This window comes from Melospiza georgiana, chromosome 20 (genome assembly GCF_028018845.1).
Source record: "Melospiza georgiana isolate bMelGeo1 chromosome 20, bMelGeo1.pri, whole genome shotgun sequence".
Taxonomy (NCBI): domain Eukaryota; kingdom Metazoa; phylum Chordata; class Aves; order Passeriformes; family Passerellidae; genus Melospiza; species Melospiza georgiana.
Window position 1 is genome coordinate 4,012,989 of NC_080449.1, and position 17,639 is coordinate 4,030,627.

The 17,639-nt window shown below is 54.3% G+C and overlaps 1 protein-coding gene across 5 annotated transcripts in view; it reads left to right on the top strand.

Moving 5' to 3' along the window:
• The window catches only part of COL27A1 (collagen type XXVII alpha 1 chain), a 90,420-nt gene that overhangs the window by 41,195 nt on the left and 31,586 nt on the right, over positions 1–17,639 (top strand). For 4 of the 5 annotated variants that reach the window (XM_058038103.1, XM_058038100.1, XM_058038102.1 and 1 more), the window contains exons 7-21: positions 1,818–2,067; positions 2,138–2,457; positions 5,493–5,537; positions 6,468–6,587; positions 12,128–12,166; positions 12,291–12,344; positions 13,022–13,075; positions 13,396–13,503; positions 14,742–14,795; positions 15,403–15,456; positions 15,571–15,615; positions 15,813–15,866; positions 16,399–16,443; positions 16,786–16,839; positions 16,936–16,980. In XM_058038103.1, the coding sequence (XP_057894086.1) occupies positions 1,818–2,067; positions 2,138–2,457; positions 5,493–5,537; positions 6,468–6,587; positions 12,128–12,166; positions 12,291–12,344; positions 13,022–13,075; positions 13,396–13,503; positions 14,742–14,795; positions 15,403–15,456; positions 15,571–15,615; positions 15,813–15,866; positions 16,399–16,443; positions 16,786–16,839; positions 16,936–16,980 (1,341 nt within the window). The remainder of the gene's footprint in view (positions 1–1,817; positions 2,068–2,137; positions 2,458–5,492; positions 5,538–6,467; positions 6,588–12,127; positions 12,167–12,290; positions 12,345–13,021; positions 13,076–13,395; positions 13,504–14,741; positions 14,796–15,402; positions 15,457–15,570; positions 15,616–15,812; positions 15,867–16,398; positions 16,444–16,785; positions 16,840–16,935; positions 16,981–17,639) is intronic. The other variant, XM_058038101.1, reaches the window with a different exon arrangement.

The following is a 17,639-nucleotide window of genomic DNA, read 5'->3' on the forward strand; positions in this document are numbered from 1 at the left end:
GGTGGTTGCTGGGGTTGTGTCAGTGCCACGTGGCAGGTGACATTGGGGACCCAACATGTGGCTGGGGCAGACACTCCTCCTGCCTTTATTTTCCTTCTTTAATCCAATTTTCTGCAAATCACAGACACTGCCTTGCTTGCCACGTGCCAATTCCTTCTTTTTCCCGTCTGTTTTGTCATCCTTAATGGCTGCTTTCAATCTGGGCTCCCTCCCCACCTCCCAGCTGGAATTTCTGGGAGTTCAGCCCCACATGCCTCACTCGACTCTCACGCTTTTGGACAGCTTCAGAGCTGTTCCCAATTTGTCCCTCTCAGCTGGTTCTCCTCTAAATTTGGCCACTTTGGAGGAGCAAGGATGGATTCTATTGATTTTGGCTTTTAGTTGTGTTTACAAAGCCAGTATAATTCAGCCTTGTGCTCACTAATTTCTCTTTAGAGCCCCATTTCCCCTAAGCTTGGGAGATGGGAGTTTCCAGAGTGAACCTTTCCCATGTCAAGTGTTGAAGTTGAATTAAACTCCCTTTTTTCTTTGCTGTGTGGGAATGCTGGGCTCCCAGTGCCAGCTGCCAGGCCTGGATGTGGCTTCCCACTGGGGTTCCCAGGCTGGCACATCCTGTGGGGCTGCTCTGCACCAGCATCACCTTCTGGGAACCTGAGCACTTCAGCTCCTGCAGCTCCTCTCAGCTCGTGCTTAATTAGATTTGGGGATTCTCACCATGCTTTTCCTCTCCTGCTGGTTGAGTTGCAAGGAGATCTGAGCAACCTGGCCCATGGAAGGTGTCCTGTTGGGATCTCTAGCTGGTCAGAGTGACCCCAAGAAATGTTGGAAAGTCTCTTTTCCCAGACCAGCACTTGAAGAAGGAGTCAGGGCTCTTCATTTCTCAGTCTCAAAGTTGTTTAGTGTTCCTTATCTATAAAATTCTTTCTCCTGTCTGCTCAGCAGGACAGTTCCAGGCAAACTCTGCCTGCCCTGGGGCAGCGTTATGTCTTTACACTAAAAACTACATGTACAATATTTACAATTATTTTCCAGTACCTATCACCTATGTTAGACAGTGAGCTTCTACTCTAAACCAATCTAAAAGTGCCAACATCACAGCAGAAGGTGGAGGCCAAGAAGAAGAGGGAGAAAGGCTGGACATACCCAGATCCCTCCATCTTGCCCCCCTGAAACCCCATTCTAAAAACCCCCAAAATCTCTGGTCACAGAAGTCACTGTAAAACTTCTTGCCCAGAATGAGAGCCAGGTGAAGGGCTCAGCCCTTGGAATGTGGGGAGAAGGATGGGAAGGACTCTCCAGGTCCTCCCTCCCGGCCCTGCAAGGCAAGCGTGGGGCTGCATCTCCCTCTAGTGACTCCTCTCAGCTGCTTCCTCAAGCAGCTCCTCCAGCAGGAGCACTGGGCAGGGCTGGTGCCACCAGCTCCAGGTGTCACACACGGTCTTGGGATGTGCAGGAACAGCAGGTGTCCCTGGTGGAAGGTTGGCAGCTGGGTGCAGGGTCCTGCTCAATGAACTGTCCCAGAATTTGAGGGCTTCTGCCTGGTGCTCACCAGGTGTGCCCTGCATTGTTCCCTCAGCAGCACTCCTGTGTGTGGGAAATGAGGAATTACAGAATCATTAAGGTTGGAAATGACCTCCAAGGCCATCGAGTCCAGCCTGTGACCAATCCTTGTCACCCAGAGCAGAGCACTCAGTATCACATCCACTCATTCCGTGGACACTCCCAGGGCTGGTGATTCCACCACCTCCCTGGGCAGGAAAAAGGGAAAAAAATAAGTGAACCCTTCAAACTTCATCTTTTCCCTTCTCCTTTTTCAGGACTCCAGGCTCACCAGTTCAGATTTGGCCCTGGGGCCACCTTGGCCATGGGAGGACACCCAGGGCACCCTCAACCTCCAGCCTGATGGGAGTGCCCTGGCTTCCCTCTCTGCTCACGAGATGCCATCAGCTGAGGAGGAGGATGAGGAGGAGGGCAGCCTTTCCATCGAGGATGAAGGCTTTGAGCTGCTGAACTCCACCTACAACAAAATCACCGGCCCCGGCAGGCCGGTGCTCAGGAGAAGCTCAGGTGAGTCCATGATTTTCCTCCTTTTCTCCATCGCAATTCCTGGGAATCTGACGGTGCTTCCTCCACCCAGGAGCCTCCATCAAGCCCCCCCGAGCAGCCAAGAAGGAGCATGGCTCAGACCAGGAGGAGAACATCACCACGGAGAAGCTGTCCGGGGACGCGGGCACGCGGCGGCTCCTGCCCAGCAAACCCTTCCCCAAGGAGTCCCCTCCTGCTCTTCGGGGGGCTGCTCCCAAAGGAAACGTCTCCAAAGGTCCCCTCAGGGCAGGGGCAGGGCTGGGTGGCCCGGAGCCTCCTCTTGGAGTGGGACATCCTGGATTGGGGGTGGCACAGCAGGGCTGTGTGGTGAAACCGGGGCCACCGGGGCTGCCGGGACCGCCAGGGCTGCCGGTGAGTGCAGGGACAGGGAGGGGAAGGGGCTGCTGGCATGGGGACACTGCACAGGGAAGGCTTCCCCAGGGTGGAGGACCTCTACAGGGTGGGAAACATTCCACAGGGTGGGGAACCTTCCACGGGATAGGAAACCTTCTCCAGGATGGGGAATTTCCACAGGGTGGGGAACCTTCCACAGAGTGGGAAACTTTCTCCAGGATGCAGAACCTTCCCCAGGGTGGGAAATCATCTCCAGCATGGGGAACCTTTTCCAGGGTGGGAAATCTTCCTCAGGATGGAGAAACTTCTCCAGGGTGGGGAAACTTCAATAGGATGAGGAAATTTTCCCAGGGTGGGAAACTTTCTCCAGGGTGGGAAATGTTTTCCAGGACAGGAAACCTTCTCCAGAGTGGGAAACATTCCACAGGGTGGGAAACCTTCTCTAGGATGGAGAAACTTCCCCAGAGTGAGAAATATTCCCCAGGATGGGGAAACCTTCCCCAGGATAGGAAACCTTCTCCAAGATGGAGAAACTTCCACCGGGTGGGAAATGTTCCCCAGGATGGGAAATGTTCCCCAGGATGGGGAAATGTTCCTCAGGATGGAGAAACTTCCCCAGGGTGGGGAACCTTCCACAGGATAGGAAGCCTTCTCCAGGGTGGGAAATATTCCCCAGGATGGAGAAACTTCTCCAGAGTGGGAAACCTTCTCCAGGGTGGGAAACATGCCCCAAGATGGGGAAACTTCCTCAGGATGGAGAAACTTCCCCAGGATGGGGAACCTTCAGAATGGGGAACCTTTTCCAGGGTGGGAAACCTTCCCCAGGATGGGGAAACTTCCTCAGGATGGGAAGCTTTTTCCAGGATGGGAAACCTTCTCCAGAATGGGAACCTTCTCCAAGATGGGGAAACTTCCACAGGGTGGGAAACCTTCTTCAGGATGGGGAACCTTCCTCAAAATGGGGAACCTTCCCCAGAATGGAGAAATTTCCCCAGAGTGGGAAACATTCCCCAGGATGGGAAATCTTCTCCAGGCTGGGAAATTCTCCAGGATGGGGAAACTTCTCCAGGGAGGGGAATCCTCCCCTTGCAGGCACAGTGGGGCTCTGCACTGACCTTTTGAAAAGGTTTTTAATATTCCTGGAGAAACTTCACTGGAGAGAAGATGGTTGCCTTGTCCTCCTTGCTCTAGAGATGGTCCCAAATAATTTCATCTCACTGTGGGTTTTTATTTCCCACTGGTCCAGCCCAGAATTAGGCTGAGGGCTCAGAGGGGACCAAGCCATCTCCTGCAGTCCCCACACAAACCCTGCACCCACACATGGACCCAGCTGGCTTCGTTGGTTTGGGCTTCTGCACCCCCACATTGATGCTGGGTTCAAAGCAGAGCACTGAATTTATCTTGCAATAAGTTCTGACTGTTTTGCAAGTCATTCAGTGGGTGTAGAGGATGAAAAAAGGGAAATTTAGGAAAAAAAAATGTAAATTTAGACTAGAGAAATGTTTAGAGGAGTCACGTCTTCATTGAGGATGAAAAAAAGGAAAATTGTAAAAAAAAAGTTAAACTTGAAATAGAAAAAGCTTTAGAGGAGTCATGTCTTCATTGACGAGTAGCTGAAAAATGGTTTTAAATATTTTTCCATGTTTGTTTATGCTGCCAAAATTATTCCCCTCATTTGGTTCCATTTTCTCAACAATTTCTTTAGAAAATTTTATTTTATTTATAGAAAAATAGAAATAGGAAAAGCTTTAGAAGAGTCTTGTCTTCATTAAGGAGTAGCTGAAAAATGCCTTTAAATTTTTTTCCATGTTTGTTTATTCTGCCAAAATTATAATAGAAAATAGAAATAGAAAAAGCTTTAGAGGAGTCTTCTCTTCATTGAGGAGTGGCTGAAAAATGGCTTTAAATATTTTTCCATGTTTGTTTATCCTGCCAAAATTATTCCCCTCATTTGGTTTCATTTTCTTAGCAATTTCTTTAGGAAATTTTATTTTATTTCCCCATCAAAATGACCCTGGGCACCTTCTCTTCCCCTTTCCCTCCATCCCTGTGGAAGCTGAGGGGTCCTGCAGGGCCATTTCCATGGCTGGGCTTGAGGGACCTGGCACTAAATCCATCATCCCTGAGCCAGGCTTGGTTTAAATTTAGTCCTGCTAACTTCCCCCTCAAGCCATCTCTCTTGCCTGCAAAAATAGAAGAAAATGGCAAAAGGAACAGATGCTGGAGGCTGAAAAAAATCCCAGGAGCAGAGGAAACGTCACGAGGTGTGAGAGCCCTGCTGTCAGCCTGCAGGAGGGACCAGCCAGGGGAGCTTTGGCCGTGTTCACAGGGGTCTGAGGATGAGGATCTGACTCCGTGTTTCTGAAGGCTTGATTTATTATATTATTATATATATTGCATTAAAACTATACTAAAAAGAATAGAAGGAAGGATTTCATCAGAAGGCTAGTGTCACAGACATCTTTTATGAAAAATCCTTTCCTTAGGATTTTTCCTCCTGAGAAGCTGAGATGCCTCAGGAACAAAATGTAAACATTGATTATCTGCTGCTGTGGAATGCAACAGGTGCATCTGGGATTGGCCTCATGTGGTTGTTTGGAATTAATAACCAATCACAGTCAGCTGGCTCAGACTCTCTGTCCGAGACACAAACCTTTGTTATCATTCTTTCCTATTCTATTCTTAGCTAGCCTTCTGAGGAAATCCTTTCTTCTATTCTTTTAGTGTAGTTTTAATATAATATATATCATAAAATAATAAATCAGCCTTCTGAAACACGGAGTCTGATCCTCATCTCTTCCCTCATCCTCAGACCCCTGTGAGCACCGTCAGAGGCTAGCTCAGAATAGAATTCAGGGTGGCACAATTCAGCTGCTGGTGCCAGGAGACTCTTCCCACCCCACACTGGTTTTTGGGGTATTTCTTGGGGACTGGAAGCTGCTGGTTTGCTCTGAATAAGCCATTCCAGTCCCTGCTTCCCTGGGGCTGGATCTCCCTTTGGGGTCACTGTGGGATCTCCTTTGGGGTCTCAGCTCTGCTCCTTTGCCTTTCAGGGCTGTCCTGGCCGACGGGGACTGGTGGGACCCAAAGGAGACAAAGTGAGCACCCACAAAAACTGGGGGGTGTCCTGCGGGGGGTGGAGGGTCTGGGGAAAACACCACCAATGGTTTGGGTTGGTTTGGGGTTTTTTCATCCAGAGGGCAGTGGGAGCTCCTGAACCTGTAGGGTGGTGGCCCTGTCTGTGGGTTTGGAAGAGGAAGGAGCTGGATTTAGTTGGTACTTTAAGCCCACATTCAGGATTAAGCCAGGCTTGAATTGTGGGGTAATTTTGGGCACCACAATATAAAAATGACATTGAGTTGTTGGAGAGGGTTCAGAGGAACAAGGGAAGGCTCTGGAGGGGCTGTGAGGAGCAGCTGAGGGCTCTGGGGTTGCTCAGCTGGGGCAGAGTGAGGGCAGAGCTCCCCGGGGCTGCAGCTCCTCCCGAGGGGCAGCTCCCATCTCTGCTCTGGGCCAGGGACAGGAGCCAGGGCACGGCTGGGGCTGGGCCAGGGCAGCTCAGGCTGGAGCTCAGGGCAAGGCTCTGCCCCCAGAGGGTGCTGGCACTGCCCAGGCTGCCCAGGGAATGGGCACGGCCCCGAGGCTGCCAGAGCTCCAGGAGCCTTTGGGCAGCGCTGCCAGGGGTGCCCAGGGTGGGGCTGCTGGGGGGGCTGGGCAGGGACAGGGGCTGGGTTTGATGATCTTTGGGGTCCCTCCAGCTCAGGATATTTTCTGGTTCTGTGACTGAGCTGCCTGCACCAGCTGCTCTCTTCCCTTTGAGCTCTCAGTGGGAGATGGAGCAGCTCCAGCTCAGGTCACCGGGAGAGGGGACCCTGCTGTGTCCCACAGCCCAGCTCAGTCCATACCCATGGAGTCCTTGCAGGGACAATTTTCCTGCAGCCCCAGGCTGCCCTCCCTGCCCAGCTCAATGTCCAGGGGCCCAGATCCCTGCTGGTTTTAAGGAGCTGCCCTTGTCCCTGTCCCTACAGGGCTACCCGGGGGCCATGGGCAAGACAGGCCCCCCAGGTGACCCTGGCCCTGCTGGCACCCCTGGTGTCCCAAGCATCGTCCTCTGGAGGAACTCCAGGGAGGACTGGCAGTCATTCATGGTGAGTTACAGCCACAGTGGGCAGTGCTGCACTCACAGCAGCTCCCTGCATCCCTGGGGTGGGATATGGGATGGGATCTGAGATGGGATCTGAGATGGGATGGGATTCATGGGATGGGATGGAATGGGATCTGGGATGGGATCTGGGATGGGATGGGATCTCAGGTGGGATGAGATCTGGGATGGCATGACATGGCATGAATTCCTCATTGTTGTATGGGAGGTGGGGGCAGAGGGGCCATGCCAAGGAGGGAGGTGCTGCTCACTGAGGGTGGCTCTGTGGGTGGAATGGGATCAGCATGTGCCCTGTCCCTTTGTCCCCTGTGAATCACCAGGACATCTGTGCTGGCCCTTGTCCCCTGGGCTCTGTGCTGTCCCCTGGGCTCTGTGCTGTCCCCTGGGCTCTGTGCTGTCCCCTGGCTCCGTGCTGGCCCTGTCCCCACAGAGCTGGCCCCGTGCCCATCTCAGGGGAGGGCAGTGTCTGCTGAGGGGACCCTGGGCCACCCCAAAGCCACCAGGGCCATTGTGTCTGTGTCCCTTTGTGTCTGTGTCCCTTTGTGTCTGTGCCCCATTGTGTCTGTGCCCATTGTGTCTGTGCCCATTGTGTGTGTGCCCCATTGTGTCTGTGCCCCATTGTGTCTGTGCCCATTGTGTCTGTGTCCCTTTGTGTCTGTGCCCATTGTGTGTGTGCCCCATTGTGTCTGTGCCCATTGTGTCTGTGCCCATTGTGTCTGTGCCCATTGTGTGTGTGCCCCATTGTGTCTGTGCCCATTGTGTCTGTGCCCACTGTGTCTGTGCCCCACTGTGTCTGTGCCCCACTGTGTCTGTGCCCCACTGTGTCTGTGCCCATTGTGTCTGTGCCCATTGTGTCTGTGTCCCTCTGTGTCTGTGTCCCTCTGTGTCTTTCCCCCATTGTGTCTGTGTCCCTCTGTGTCTGTGCCCATTGTGTCTGTCCCCCATTGTCTGTGCCCATTGTGTCTGTGCCCCATTGTGTCTGTGCCCATTGTGTCTGTGCCCCATTGTGTCTGTGCCCACTGTGTCTGTGCCCACTGTGTCTGTGCCCCATTGTGTGTGTGCCCATTGTGTGTGTCCATTGTGTCTGTGCCCCATTGTGTCTGTGCCCCATTGTGTCTGTGCCCATTGTGTCTGTGCCCATTGTGTCTGTGCCCCATTGTGTCTGTGCCCACTGTGTCTGTGCCCATTGTGTCTGTGTCCCATTGTGTCTGTGCCCACTGTGTCTGTGCCCACTGTGTCTGTGCCCCATTGTGTGTGTGCCCATTGTGTGTGCCCATTGTGTCTGTGCCCCATTGTGTCTGTGCCCCATTGTGTCTGTGCCCATTGTGTCTGTGCCCATTGTGTCTGTGCCCCATTGTGTCTGTGCCCATTGTGTCTGTGCCCCATTGTCTGTGCCCCATTGTGTCTGTGCCCTTTGTGTCTGTGCCCTTTGTGTCTGTCCCTTTGTGTCTGTGCCCATTGTGTCTGTGCCCATTGTGTCTGTGCCCCATTGTGTCTGTCCCCATTGTGTCTGTCCCCATTGTGTCTGTGCCCCATTGTGTCTGTGCCCCATTGTGTCTGTGCCCATTGTGTCTGTGCCCATTGTGTCTGTGCCCCTGTGACCCTGGCAGTGCCGCTGGCGGCAGCAGGAAAATGCAGAGCCCTGGGCTGGGATTTGCTTATCTCAGCTGATATAAGGCTGGGCTGGAACTGCCTGCTCTGGGGATGGGGCTGGCAGCGCCCACAGCTCTGTGGTTTGGGGTGCTGCTGTTCCCAAGGATCAGATCCCTGTGGTTTGGGGTGCTGCTGTTCCCAAGGATCAGATCCCTGTGGTTTGGGCTGCTGCTGTTCCCAAGGATCAGATCCCTGTGGTTTGCGGCCATGCTGTTCCTATGGAGCAAATCCCTGTGGTTTGGGGAGGATGGAGCAGATCCCTGTGGTTTGGGGTGGTGCTGCTGCCCCCAAGGAGCAGATCCCTGTGGTTTGGGGCAGTTCTGTTCCCATGAAGCAGATCCTTGTGGTTTGGTGTTGGTGCTGTTCCCATGGAGCAGATCCCTGTGGTTTGGGGAGGATGGAGCAGATCCCTGAGGTTTGGGGTGGTGCTGCTGCCCCCAAGGAGCAGATCCCTGTGGTTTGGCTCCCTGGAGCAGATCCCTGTGGTTTGGGGCAGTTCTGTTCCCATGAAGCAGATCCCTGTGGTTTGGGGCAGTTCTGTTCCCAAGGATCAGATCCCTGTGGTTTGGGGTGCTGCCCCCAAGGAGCAGATTTCTGTGGTTTGGGGTGATGCTGCTCCCATAGAGCAGATCCCTGTGGTTTGGCTCCCTGGAGCAGATCCCTGTGGTTTGGGGCAGTTCTGTTCCCATGAAGCAGATTCCTGTGGTTTGGGGTGCTGCCCCCAAGGAGCAGATTTCTGTGGTTTGGGGTGATGCTGCTCCCATAGAGCAGATCCCTGTGGTTTGGCCCCCTGGAGCAGACCCCTGTGGTTTGGTGTTGGTGCTGTTCCCATGAAGCAGATCCCTGTGGTTTGGTGTTGGTGCTGTTCCCATGGAGCTGATCCCTGTGGTTTGGGGGATTTGGGGTACCCTGGGTTTTGTGTTGGCTCAGCCCGTGGGAATGCAGGGCAGGGGAGGTGCCCCTGAGGCTCAGGGACACTGCAGGAGGATGTGTTGGGACAACAGGGGCTGTGGTGGCTGTCCCAGAGCAGCTGTGTCTGCTGTGCTGCTCCCAGCCTCTCCCACTCCCATTGTTGTGACCAGGAATGAAGGAAAAGCAGCTCAAGGCCACCGTGGTCCCAGCCCTGTGCTGTGTTTGTGTTCCCCATGTGCTGACAGATGTGGGCTTTGCCAAGAAGTTATCTCAATGTGGCTGGAGGGCAGGAACTGCTGCTGGCAGGTTCTGGAGCTGGCTCAGCAGTGGGGCAGCCCCAGAGGCCTGGGCAGGAGAGCTGGGGCTCCCACAGCTGTTGGAGAGCTCAGTCTGCTGCGCCAGACTGCTTTGGTTTGGTGCTTTGGAAACAGGAGCTCAGGCTGGCCAGTGGGAACCTCAGGGGGAAAGGAAAAACTGGTCCTTGGGAAAAAGAGGGAATTGTTAAAGATGTGCTGCTACTGCAGGGCTGGCATCTGCCATGGTGGGGGTGGCACAGGGTGGGGATGGCCATGGAGTGACTGCAGAGGGTGGCACAGGGTGAGAATTGCCATGGGGTGACTGCAGAGGGTGGCACAGGGTGAGAATTGCCATGGGGTGACTGCAGAGGGTGGCACAGGATAGACATGGGTTTATTACTGCGCCTGAGTGGGTCGCAGCTGGTGAGAGAGAGACGGTGAATCTTGTTCCTTGAATCAGAAGGCTTGATTTATTAAGATATTATATATAATACATTATGACTATACTAATAGAATATAGAGAGAGGTCTGCAGAGCAGCTAGGCTAACTAAGAATAGATAGAAAGAATCTATAACAAAGTTGTGGCCAAGGACTCAGTCCCCTAGCTTGCACTGGTGATTGGCCCTTAATTATAAACATAGGAAATGAGCCAATCAAGGTGTCCCTGTTGCATTCCCCAGCAGCTGATAATAATTGTTTACCTTGTCTTCTGGAGCCTCTGGCCTCCAGAAGACGCAGAAATCCGAAAGAAAGGATTTCTGTGGAGAAATGTCTGCGACATGGGTTGACTGCAGAGATGGCACAGGGTGGGCATGGGGTGACTGCAGAGGGTGACACAGGGTGAGGATGGCCATGGAGTGAATGCAGAGAGTGGCACAGGATGAGGATGGCCATGGGGTGATTGTAGGGGGTGGCACAGGGTGGCCATGGAGTGAGTGCAGAGTGTGACACAGCTTGGGGATGGCCATGGGGTGAGTGCAGAGAGTGGCACAGGATGAGGATGGCCGTGGGGTGACTGCAGAGGGTGGCACAGGGTGGGCATGGGGTGAGTGCAGAGGGTGGCACAGGATGGGGATGGGCATGGGGTGACAGCAGAGAGTGGCACAGGTGGGCAGCTTAAGCTGCCCTGCCAGTCCCGAGCTGCTCCCCCCGGGCTGCTGAAGGGTTTCTGTGCCCTGAAAAGTTCCCCTGCTCTGCTCCCAGGCTGGAGTTCTCCAGATCCCCGTGGCTGCTGCTCCCCTCCTGCCCTCCCCTTGTGCTGTTTCCCCCTCGCAGAGCTGCAGCAGCAGCAGCAGAGCTCTGACAATTCTCTCTGGAATTGCAGAGCCCATTTACTGCTCTGCCCCTCCCTGGCATCTGCTGCTCTGAAACCCGAGTCTCACGTGGGATTTTGTCTCCCCTCTTTGTCAAAGGTTGGATGAAATCATATCCTGCCCTGAGTTCGCTGATTCCTGAGACAAGGCAAAAGCCTTGGTCATGCTCCAACCTCCTCCTGAGAGATTTTAGGAGTGGAGTTTGAGGGAAATGAGAACTTGGCAGGACAGGAGGAACATGGTCCTGCCAGGGGCTGCACCCCTTCACCCAGGGAAATCAATTTGGGGTCAGCCTGGAAGGAGCAGGGATGCCCCCCATCATCTGCCCACTGCCAGGAATATTTCCAGCTGTTCAAAGCTCTGTGGTTATTTCCCTTCATGAGCTCCTTGGCTTTTCCCCTCTCTCCCCATTGCCAGTGGGAGACAGATCCTGGGGCAGGGGACAGGAGAGGTTTCCCAGTGCTCTCAAGGTTGAAATTAGAGAGAACAGAGGAATGCTGCCCCTCCAGCTTCCTGGGATTGGGATGATGGATAAACAAAGGGATTTTTAGCCATTGACGTGAGCCAGGATTTGGAGGAGCTGCCTGGAACTGCAGGTCTGGGGTCACCATGGGAAGGAGGAGGAGAAGGAAAAATGGGTTTTGCCTCCCTGTGCTGCTGGTAGCTGGAGATGGGGATTTTATTTCCTGGACACCTCCCAAAATTTGGGAAAACCTGGCTTGGAAGTGTGCAGAGAGCAGGCTGCACCAGGTGGTGTCCGGACCTTTTTGCTGGTTTGGAAATGGGATGGGATTACCTGGTTGGGATGGGATTAACCCACCCTGGGCCTTTCAGGTGCCTTTCCCCCTCTCTGTGGTCACCTGCTCTTTGGAAAATTTGGAAGTGCATCCAGGATTTGGCTGCTGGGAGCAGCAAGAGGAGAAAACCTTCTTGGGATCTGCTCCTCTGGGTTTTCAGGGGGCTGGAGGAGATTCCCCACCTGGAGTAACCTGCAGGGTCAAACCAGCTCATTTAATCTAAAACCTGGCAGTCCCTGTGCTCATCACCACCACATTTCTGACCTTTCCATATCCCAAACATTTCTGGTGCACCCATGGAGGACCTGAATTTCACCAAACTCAGGAGAAGTGAGCTCTCTGCCTCATTTTCTGCTGAAGTAATTCCTTATTCCCTCAGCTTGTCCTTCCTCCCATGCCTTGCATGCACAGAGTCTGAAATAAATAAATTAATTAAAGGAGTGGTTCATTGCTGCACCTTCCCAAGACAAGAAGAGCATCCTTAAAGCCAGCAAAAAGGGATTTGGGATTTTTTTTTTAAACATTTTGCTTTTCCCCCCTCCTTTTTCTTCCAGCAATCATCATTTTACCAACTCCTGCACGCAGGCTGGCCGGTGAGTGCTGCTTTGGTCTCTTTGTTTGGAATTTTCCTTGTTGGCAGCTCAGTTCTCCTTGCTCCAAACACTTGATGGGTTTTAATAATGTTTTTTTTTTTGTTTGTTTTTTTTTTTAATCCAGAGAAAACCTGGAGCTCCTGGGCCACCAGGCCATCCTGGGAAAACAGGAGCACCTGTAAGTACAAAAGCCCTGCTGTCCCTTTGGTGGCCTTGCTGCCACCCTGGCTGCCCTGGGGACACTTTCAGGGTGGGTGTCCCCAAGCACTCAGGCTGTAATTAGGGGATTTGGGGTTGGGTTTCAAAGCAGCCTAATGGATTTGTTGCCTAATTCCCCCTGAAACCCAGGATGTTTGACATCCAACTCCCAGGTTGGATATCCCAGCTCTGCCAGCTGAGCAGGGCTGGCTGCTTTTCCTGGGGCATCAGCTTCCAGCCCTTGTTTTTGGGGAAGGCACCACGTGGATCCTTCCCAGAGGCACAAAAACAAGGCAGGGAAGGGCTGGGGTGGGATTTGTGTGGGGGGTTTCAGCCCCATGCTCACTGCCCTGGCATTGTTGGGTGATGATTCCTCCCTAAAAGCAAAGGAAAAGGGCAAAATTCCCTGTCCTGAATCCCATCAGGAGCCAAAGCAGTGTAGAAATGGATCTGCTGCTGGCCCCAAACCTGCCCTGGGCATGGTGGGGGTGCCAGGGATGTGAATTCTCCCGCTGTGCCTTTCCCAGGGTCCCCTGTGGGCATTGCTGCTTGTCCTGCCAGCCCCCTCAGGGCTCGGGGCAGGCTGGGGGGACACTGGGGGGACACTGGGGGGACACTGGGGGGACACTGGGGGACCCAGTCCCTGTTTGTGCACAGGGACCCTGCGGAGCACCAGGAGAGCCGGGGGACAAAGGCCAGCGGGGGTACCCGGTGAGTGAGGGCTCGGGGACACCTGGGACAGGCCCAGGGTGCCCTCAGGGCTGCCTGGCACCCTCAGCACCCCTGCCCCTCTTGGATCAGGGTGAGGGAGGGTCGGGATGGGCTTGGGGACATTTTGGGAATGCTGTGCCTGCTCTGGAGGGGTGGGATCCATGTCCTGGTGCTCTCCCTGCTGTGCCAGCCAGGGGTGGCTCTGCTCGAAGTCATTCTCCTGCTGCCCCGGCTCCAGAGCCAGGCAGAGCTCAGGGTTTCCTTTATTGCTTTCATAATGTGGATATTTTAATTTTCCATGCTTGGATTTCTCTCCCCAGGGGGAGCCCGGGCTGCAGGGCTTGCCAGGACGTGTGGGATACCCTGGCTCTGATGGCTTCCCTGGCTTGGATGGCAAACCTGGGCCCTGGGGGCTGCCAGGGGAGCAGGTGAGCCATGAGCAGGCAGGGCCAGGGGGCCTCAGGATCAGGGGGAGCTGGAGCTCCAAACCCTGGGCTGGAAACAGGGGGTTCCTAAAGCTGCTCTTCCTTCTCTTGCCTCCTTTAGGATCCTCCTCAGCCCCCAAACCGGGCAGGCCTGGATTAGTGCCTCGAGGTTTGGGTTTGCCAGGAATAACAGGGTTGTGGGGCATCCCACATGGGCATTGAGGGCTGGGATATCCAGAGCTGTGGTAGGGCTGGGCTGCTGCACCTGGAGCTCCTCGTGGGAAATAACTGCACATCCTGGAATGGCTTGGGTGGGAAGGGACTTTAAAAGTCATCTCATTGCACCCCATGCCATTGCCAGAGACACCTTCCACTAGACCAGGGTGCTCTGAGACCTTGAGGGCTCAAAATTGGGAGGGTGACCAGGAAATGAGAGTAATTCCAGAATGCCTGGAGAGTGTCCCATCCAGGATTCTGGTTCCTTGGTCCCTGTCCTTGTCCAGACCCCTGGGGAACACAGGCAATGCCCCTGGGCTTGGGATTAAACCCTCAGGGGGTTTAGAGGCCAGGGACTGCAGGGTGCTGCAAAGTTTGGGGCTCTCATCTGTTGTATTTTCAGGGATGCCCATATGAAGGCAGGAATGATGAATCTGACTCCATGTTCTCACAGGGCTAATTTATTACTTTATTATACTGTATCATATTAAAGAATACTAAACAAAATTATACTAAAGAATACAGAAATTATACTTACAGAAGGCCGGAAGGAATGATGAATCTGACTCCATATTCTCAGAAAGCTAATTTATTACGATATGATATGATATGATATGATATGATATGATGATACGATATGATACTACACTACACTAAAGAATACAGAAAATATACTGAATGCTAAAAAGATAATAATGAAAACTCCTGACTCTCTCCAGAGTCCTGACACAGCTTGGCCCTGATTGGCCAAAGAGTGAAAACAACTCCCAGCAGAATGCAATGGAACAATCACCTGTGGGTGAACAATCTCCAAACACATTCCACATGAGCACAACACAGGAGAAGCAAATGAGATCAGAATTGTTTTCCTTTTCTCTGAGGCTCCTCAGGTTCCCAGGAGAGAAACCCTGGGTGAAGGGATTTTTCCAGAGACTGTGAATGCCACCCTCAGCAGGGTGGGGAGCAGGGTGGGCACTGGTGGCAGCCCCTCAGTGCCTGCCCTGCTCCTTCCTCCCTCTCCCCAGGGCCTGCAGGGCTTCCAGGGTGACCGAGGGCTGGCAGGGGACAAGGGAGAAGAGGTGAGTTGGCTCTGGCTGGCACTGCCGTGGGCACCATGAGGTGCCAGCCCCAGCCGTGCCAAACCCAGCTCCTTCTATACTGGTTCCACTGGGAGCAGCACTGCTCCTGCAGCTCCTCCCCAGGCTCACCCAGGGCTTTGGCAGCCAGGATGGAAAATGTCCATAAAACAGAGAATGCTGCTGGCTTGTCACCCTTTAATTTTTTTTAATTTTTCCATCAATTAGTCCTCTTCAGGCCAGCATTTTTAGAGCTGCCCAGGAGATTTTTAGGCTCCTCCAAGGTCTGATCATCCTGGCAGGTTTGAGACTTAATTACTTCTTTTTGCAGCAGCAATCCCCTGTGGGTTATCAGACCCCTGTTTTGGGCCACACTTTGTGCCCTGCTGCCTGTGCCAGCCCTGTGCCACTGCTGTGGGTGACACAGGAGCTGCAGGGAGGTGACACCATGCTGGGCACCAGCAGCCAGGCTTTGCCCCATGTAGCCCAACCTTGAGGGTTCCCATCCTTGTGTCCCACCCTGATTGTGTCCTTTGAGGCACAGCAGCCTCGTGGTGTGGCTCCAGCTGAGGCTCACCCTTGTTCCCATTTCATCCCTGTTCCATTTCAGGGTTTCCTGGGAGACCCTGGACCAGCTGGGGACAAAGGAGAGAAGGGAGTGAAGGTGAGGGTGGCTGTCCCTGCCCCTCACAGCCCTGCCAGGGTGCGCAGGGCTCTCTCCTTCCCTGCCCCAGCTCCTGCTCTCCTCCATCACTCAGGCTGCTCTTGGCTTTTCCAGGGGGTGAAGGGAGAGAATGGGCTGCCAGGTCCTGCAGGGCTCCAGGTGAGTCACTGGGGAGCTGGAGGTGTCCACACCCTTCCCTCCATCCCCTTTTCTAGCCCCTGTCCCTCTCTGTGATGTCCCCAAGCCCCAGCCCACGCTCTCCTGCCTTTCACAAAGCCCTGGTGGTCTCTGTGGTGTCCCTGCAAAGGCAGTGTCACCTCAGGGTGCTGACACCTCACTCCTGGCTTCTCTCCCAGGGGCTGGCAGGGCTGAAGGGTGCCATGGGCTTGCAGGGCCCTGCAGGGCCAGAGGTGAGTGCTCTTCCCTTCTCTGTGCCACCCAAAGGGCTGCAGGAGCTGAGGATTCCCACTGGGAAGAGGGGTCTGAGCAGGGATTTGCATCCAAGCACTTTGGGGCATTTCCTCCAGCATTTCCCATCCCTGTTCTGGCTGGGAATGAGGAGAAATGAGGAGAAATGAAGAGAAATGAGCTTTTCCAGAGCACACTGGGATTTATTTTAGGTGGCCACCTCCAGTTGAGATGAATCCCAGGCTGGCAGCTCCTGGTTTTTCCAGGCTCTCTCAGCAGATGGACAGCTCAGGGCTCCCACATAACTGGGACATCCTGTCCAGAAAAGGAGTTTGAAAGGAAAACTGAAGCGGTTTGGCGGTGAATGGATGGATTCTCCAACAGGAAAGGGAGCTGGGGTTGGTCAGCAAATGTCCAAGGGGGCATCAAGCAGCTGATGTGAAGGAATGTGAGAATGATGTGAAGAAAAAGGGGGATTTGGGCTGAAGGAGAGAATCAAAGTGAAAAATGGCATTTTTCTCTCTCCTGCTGCAGGGAGAAGGTGGTTCAGTGGGTGCTCCAGGCCCTGCTGGTCCCATGGTGAGTCTCAGGGCTTGATACAGATGGAATTCCAGGCAGCAGAGCTGCTGTGCCCAGAGTGGCACTGTGTTCCTCCTTTGTTCTAATCTACACCTAAAAATGCTGCATTTGGTTAAAACCATCCCTGCTAGCGGGGGGAGGATTCCAGAAGGGCCCAGGGTGTCAAAGCTCACCAGTAACCCCCCCCCCAGCATCCCTGGGGTGGGTTCCTGTAGGCTCAGGAGCCCCTGTCCCACCCACCCATGGTGTTGAAGCTCACCAGAAACCCCCCCCAGCATCCCTGGGATGCTCAGGAGCCCCTGTCCCACCTCCCCTGAGGGCTGAGCAGGTCTTGCCTTGCAGGGAGAGCCTGGCCAGCCGGGACCCGTGGGGTGCAGAGGCATCAATGGCTCTCAGGTGAGTGTGCCCCAGTGCCCACCCTTTGTTCTTTGGGGTTTTGGGGTTGCTGCTTTCACCCCACCCCTGCGCTACTCTGCTCTGCTCTCTCCACAGGGGGAATTGGGCCCTCCTGGCATGGCCGGGCCCCGCGGCCCCAAGGTAGGGGATCCCTGGGGTGGGGGTCTGGGAATGGGGTGGGATGGGATGGGATCCGTGGGATGGGATGGGAGGGGATGGGATGGGATCCATGGGATGGGATGGGATGGGATGGGATCCATGGGATGGGATCCATGGGATGGGATGGGATGGGATCCATGGGATGGGATGGGATCCATGGGATGGGATGGGATGGGATCCATGGGATGAAATGGGATCCATGGGATGGGATGGGATGGGATGGGATGGGATGGGATGGGATGGGATGGGATGGGATGGGATGGGATGGGATGGGATGGGATGGGATGGGATGGGATCCATGGGATGGGATGGGGTGGGATGGGATCCATGGCATGGGGTGGGATGGGATGGGGTGGGATGGGATGGGATCCATGGGATGGGATGGGATGGGATCCATGGGATGGGATGGGATGGGATCCATGGGATCCATGGGATGGGATGGGGTGGGATGGGATCCATGGGATGGGATGGGGTGTCCCATGGTGGGTGTCCTGGGATGGGTGTCTCGGGGTGGGATGGGGTGGAGTGTCCAGGAATGGGGTGTCCTGGGATGGGTGTCCCAGGGTGGGATGGGGTGGTGTGTCCCAGGATGGGGTGTCCTTGGTGGGTTTCTTGGAATGGGGTGTCCCAGGATGGAGTGT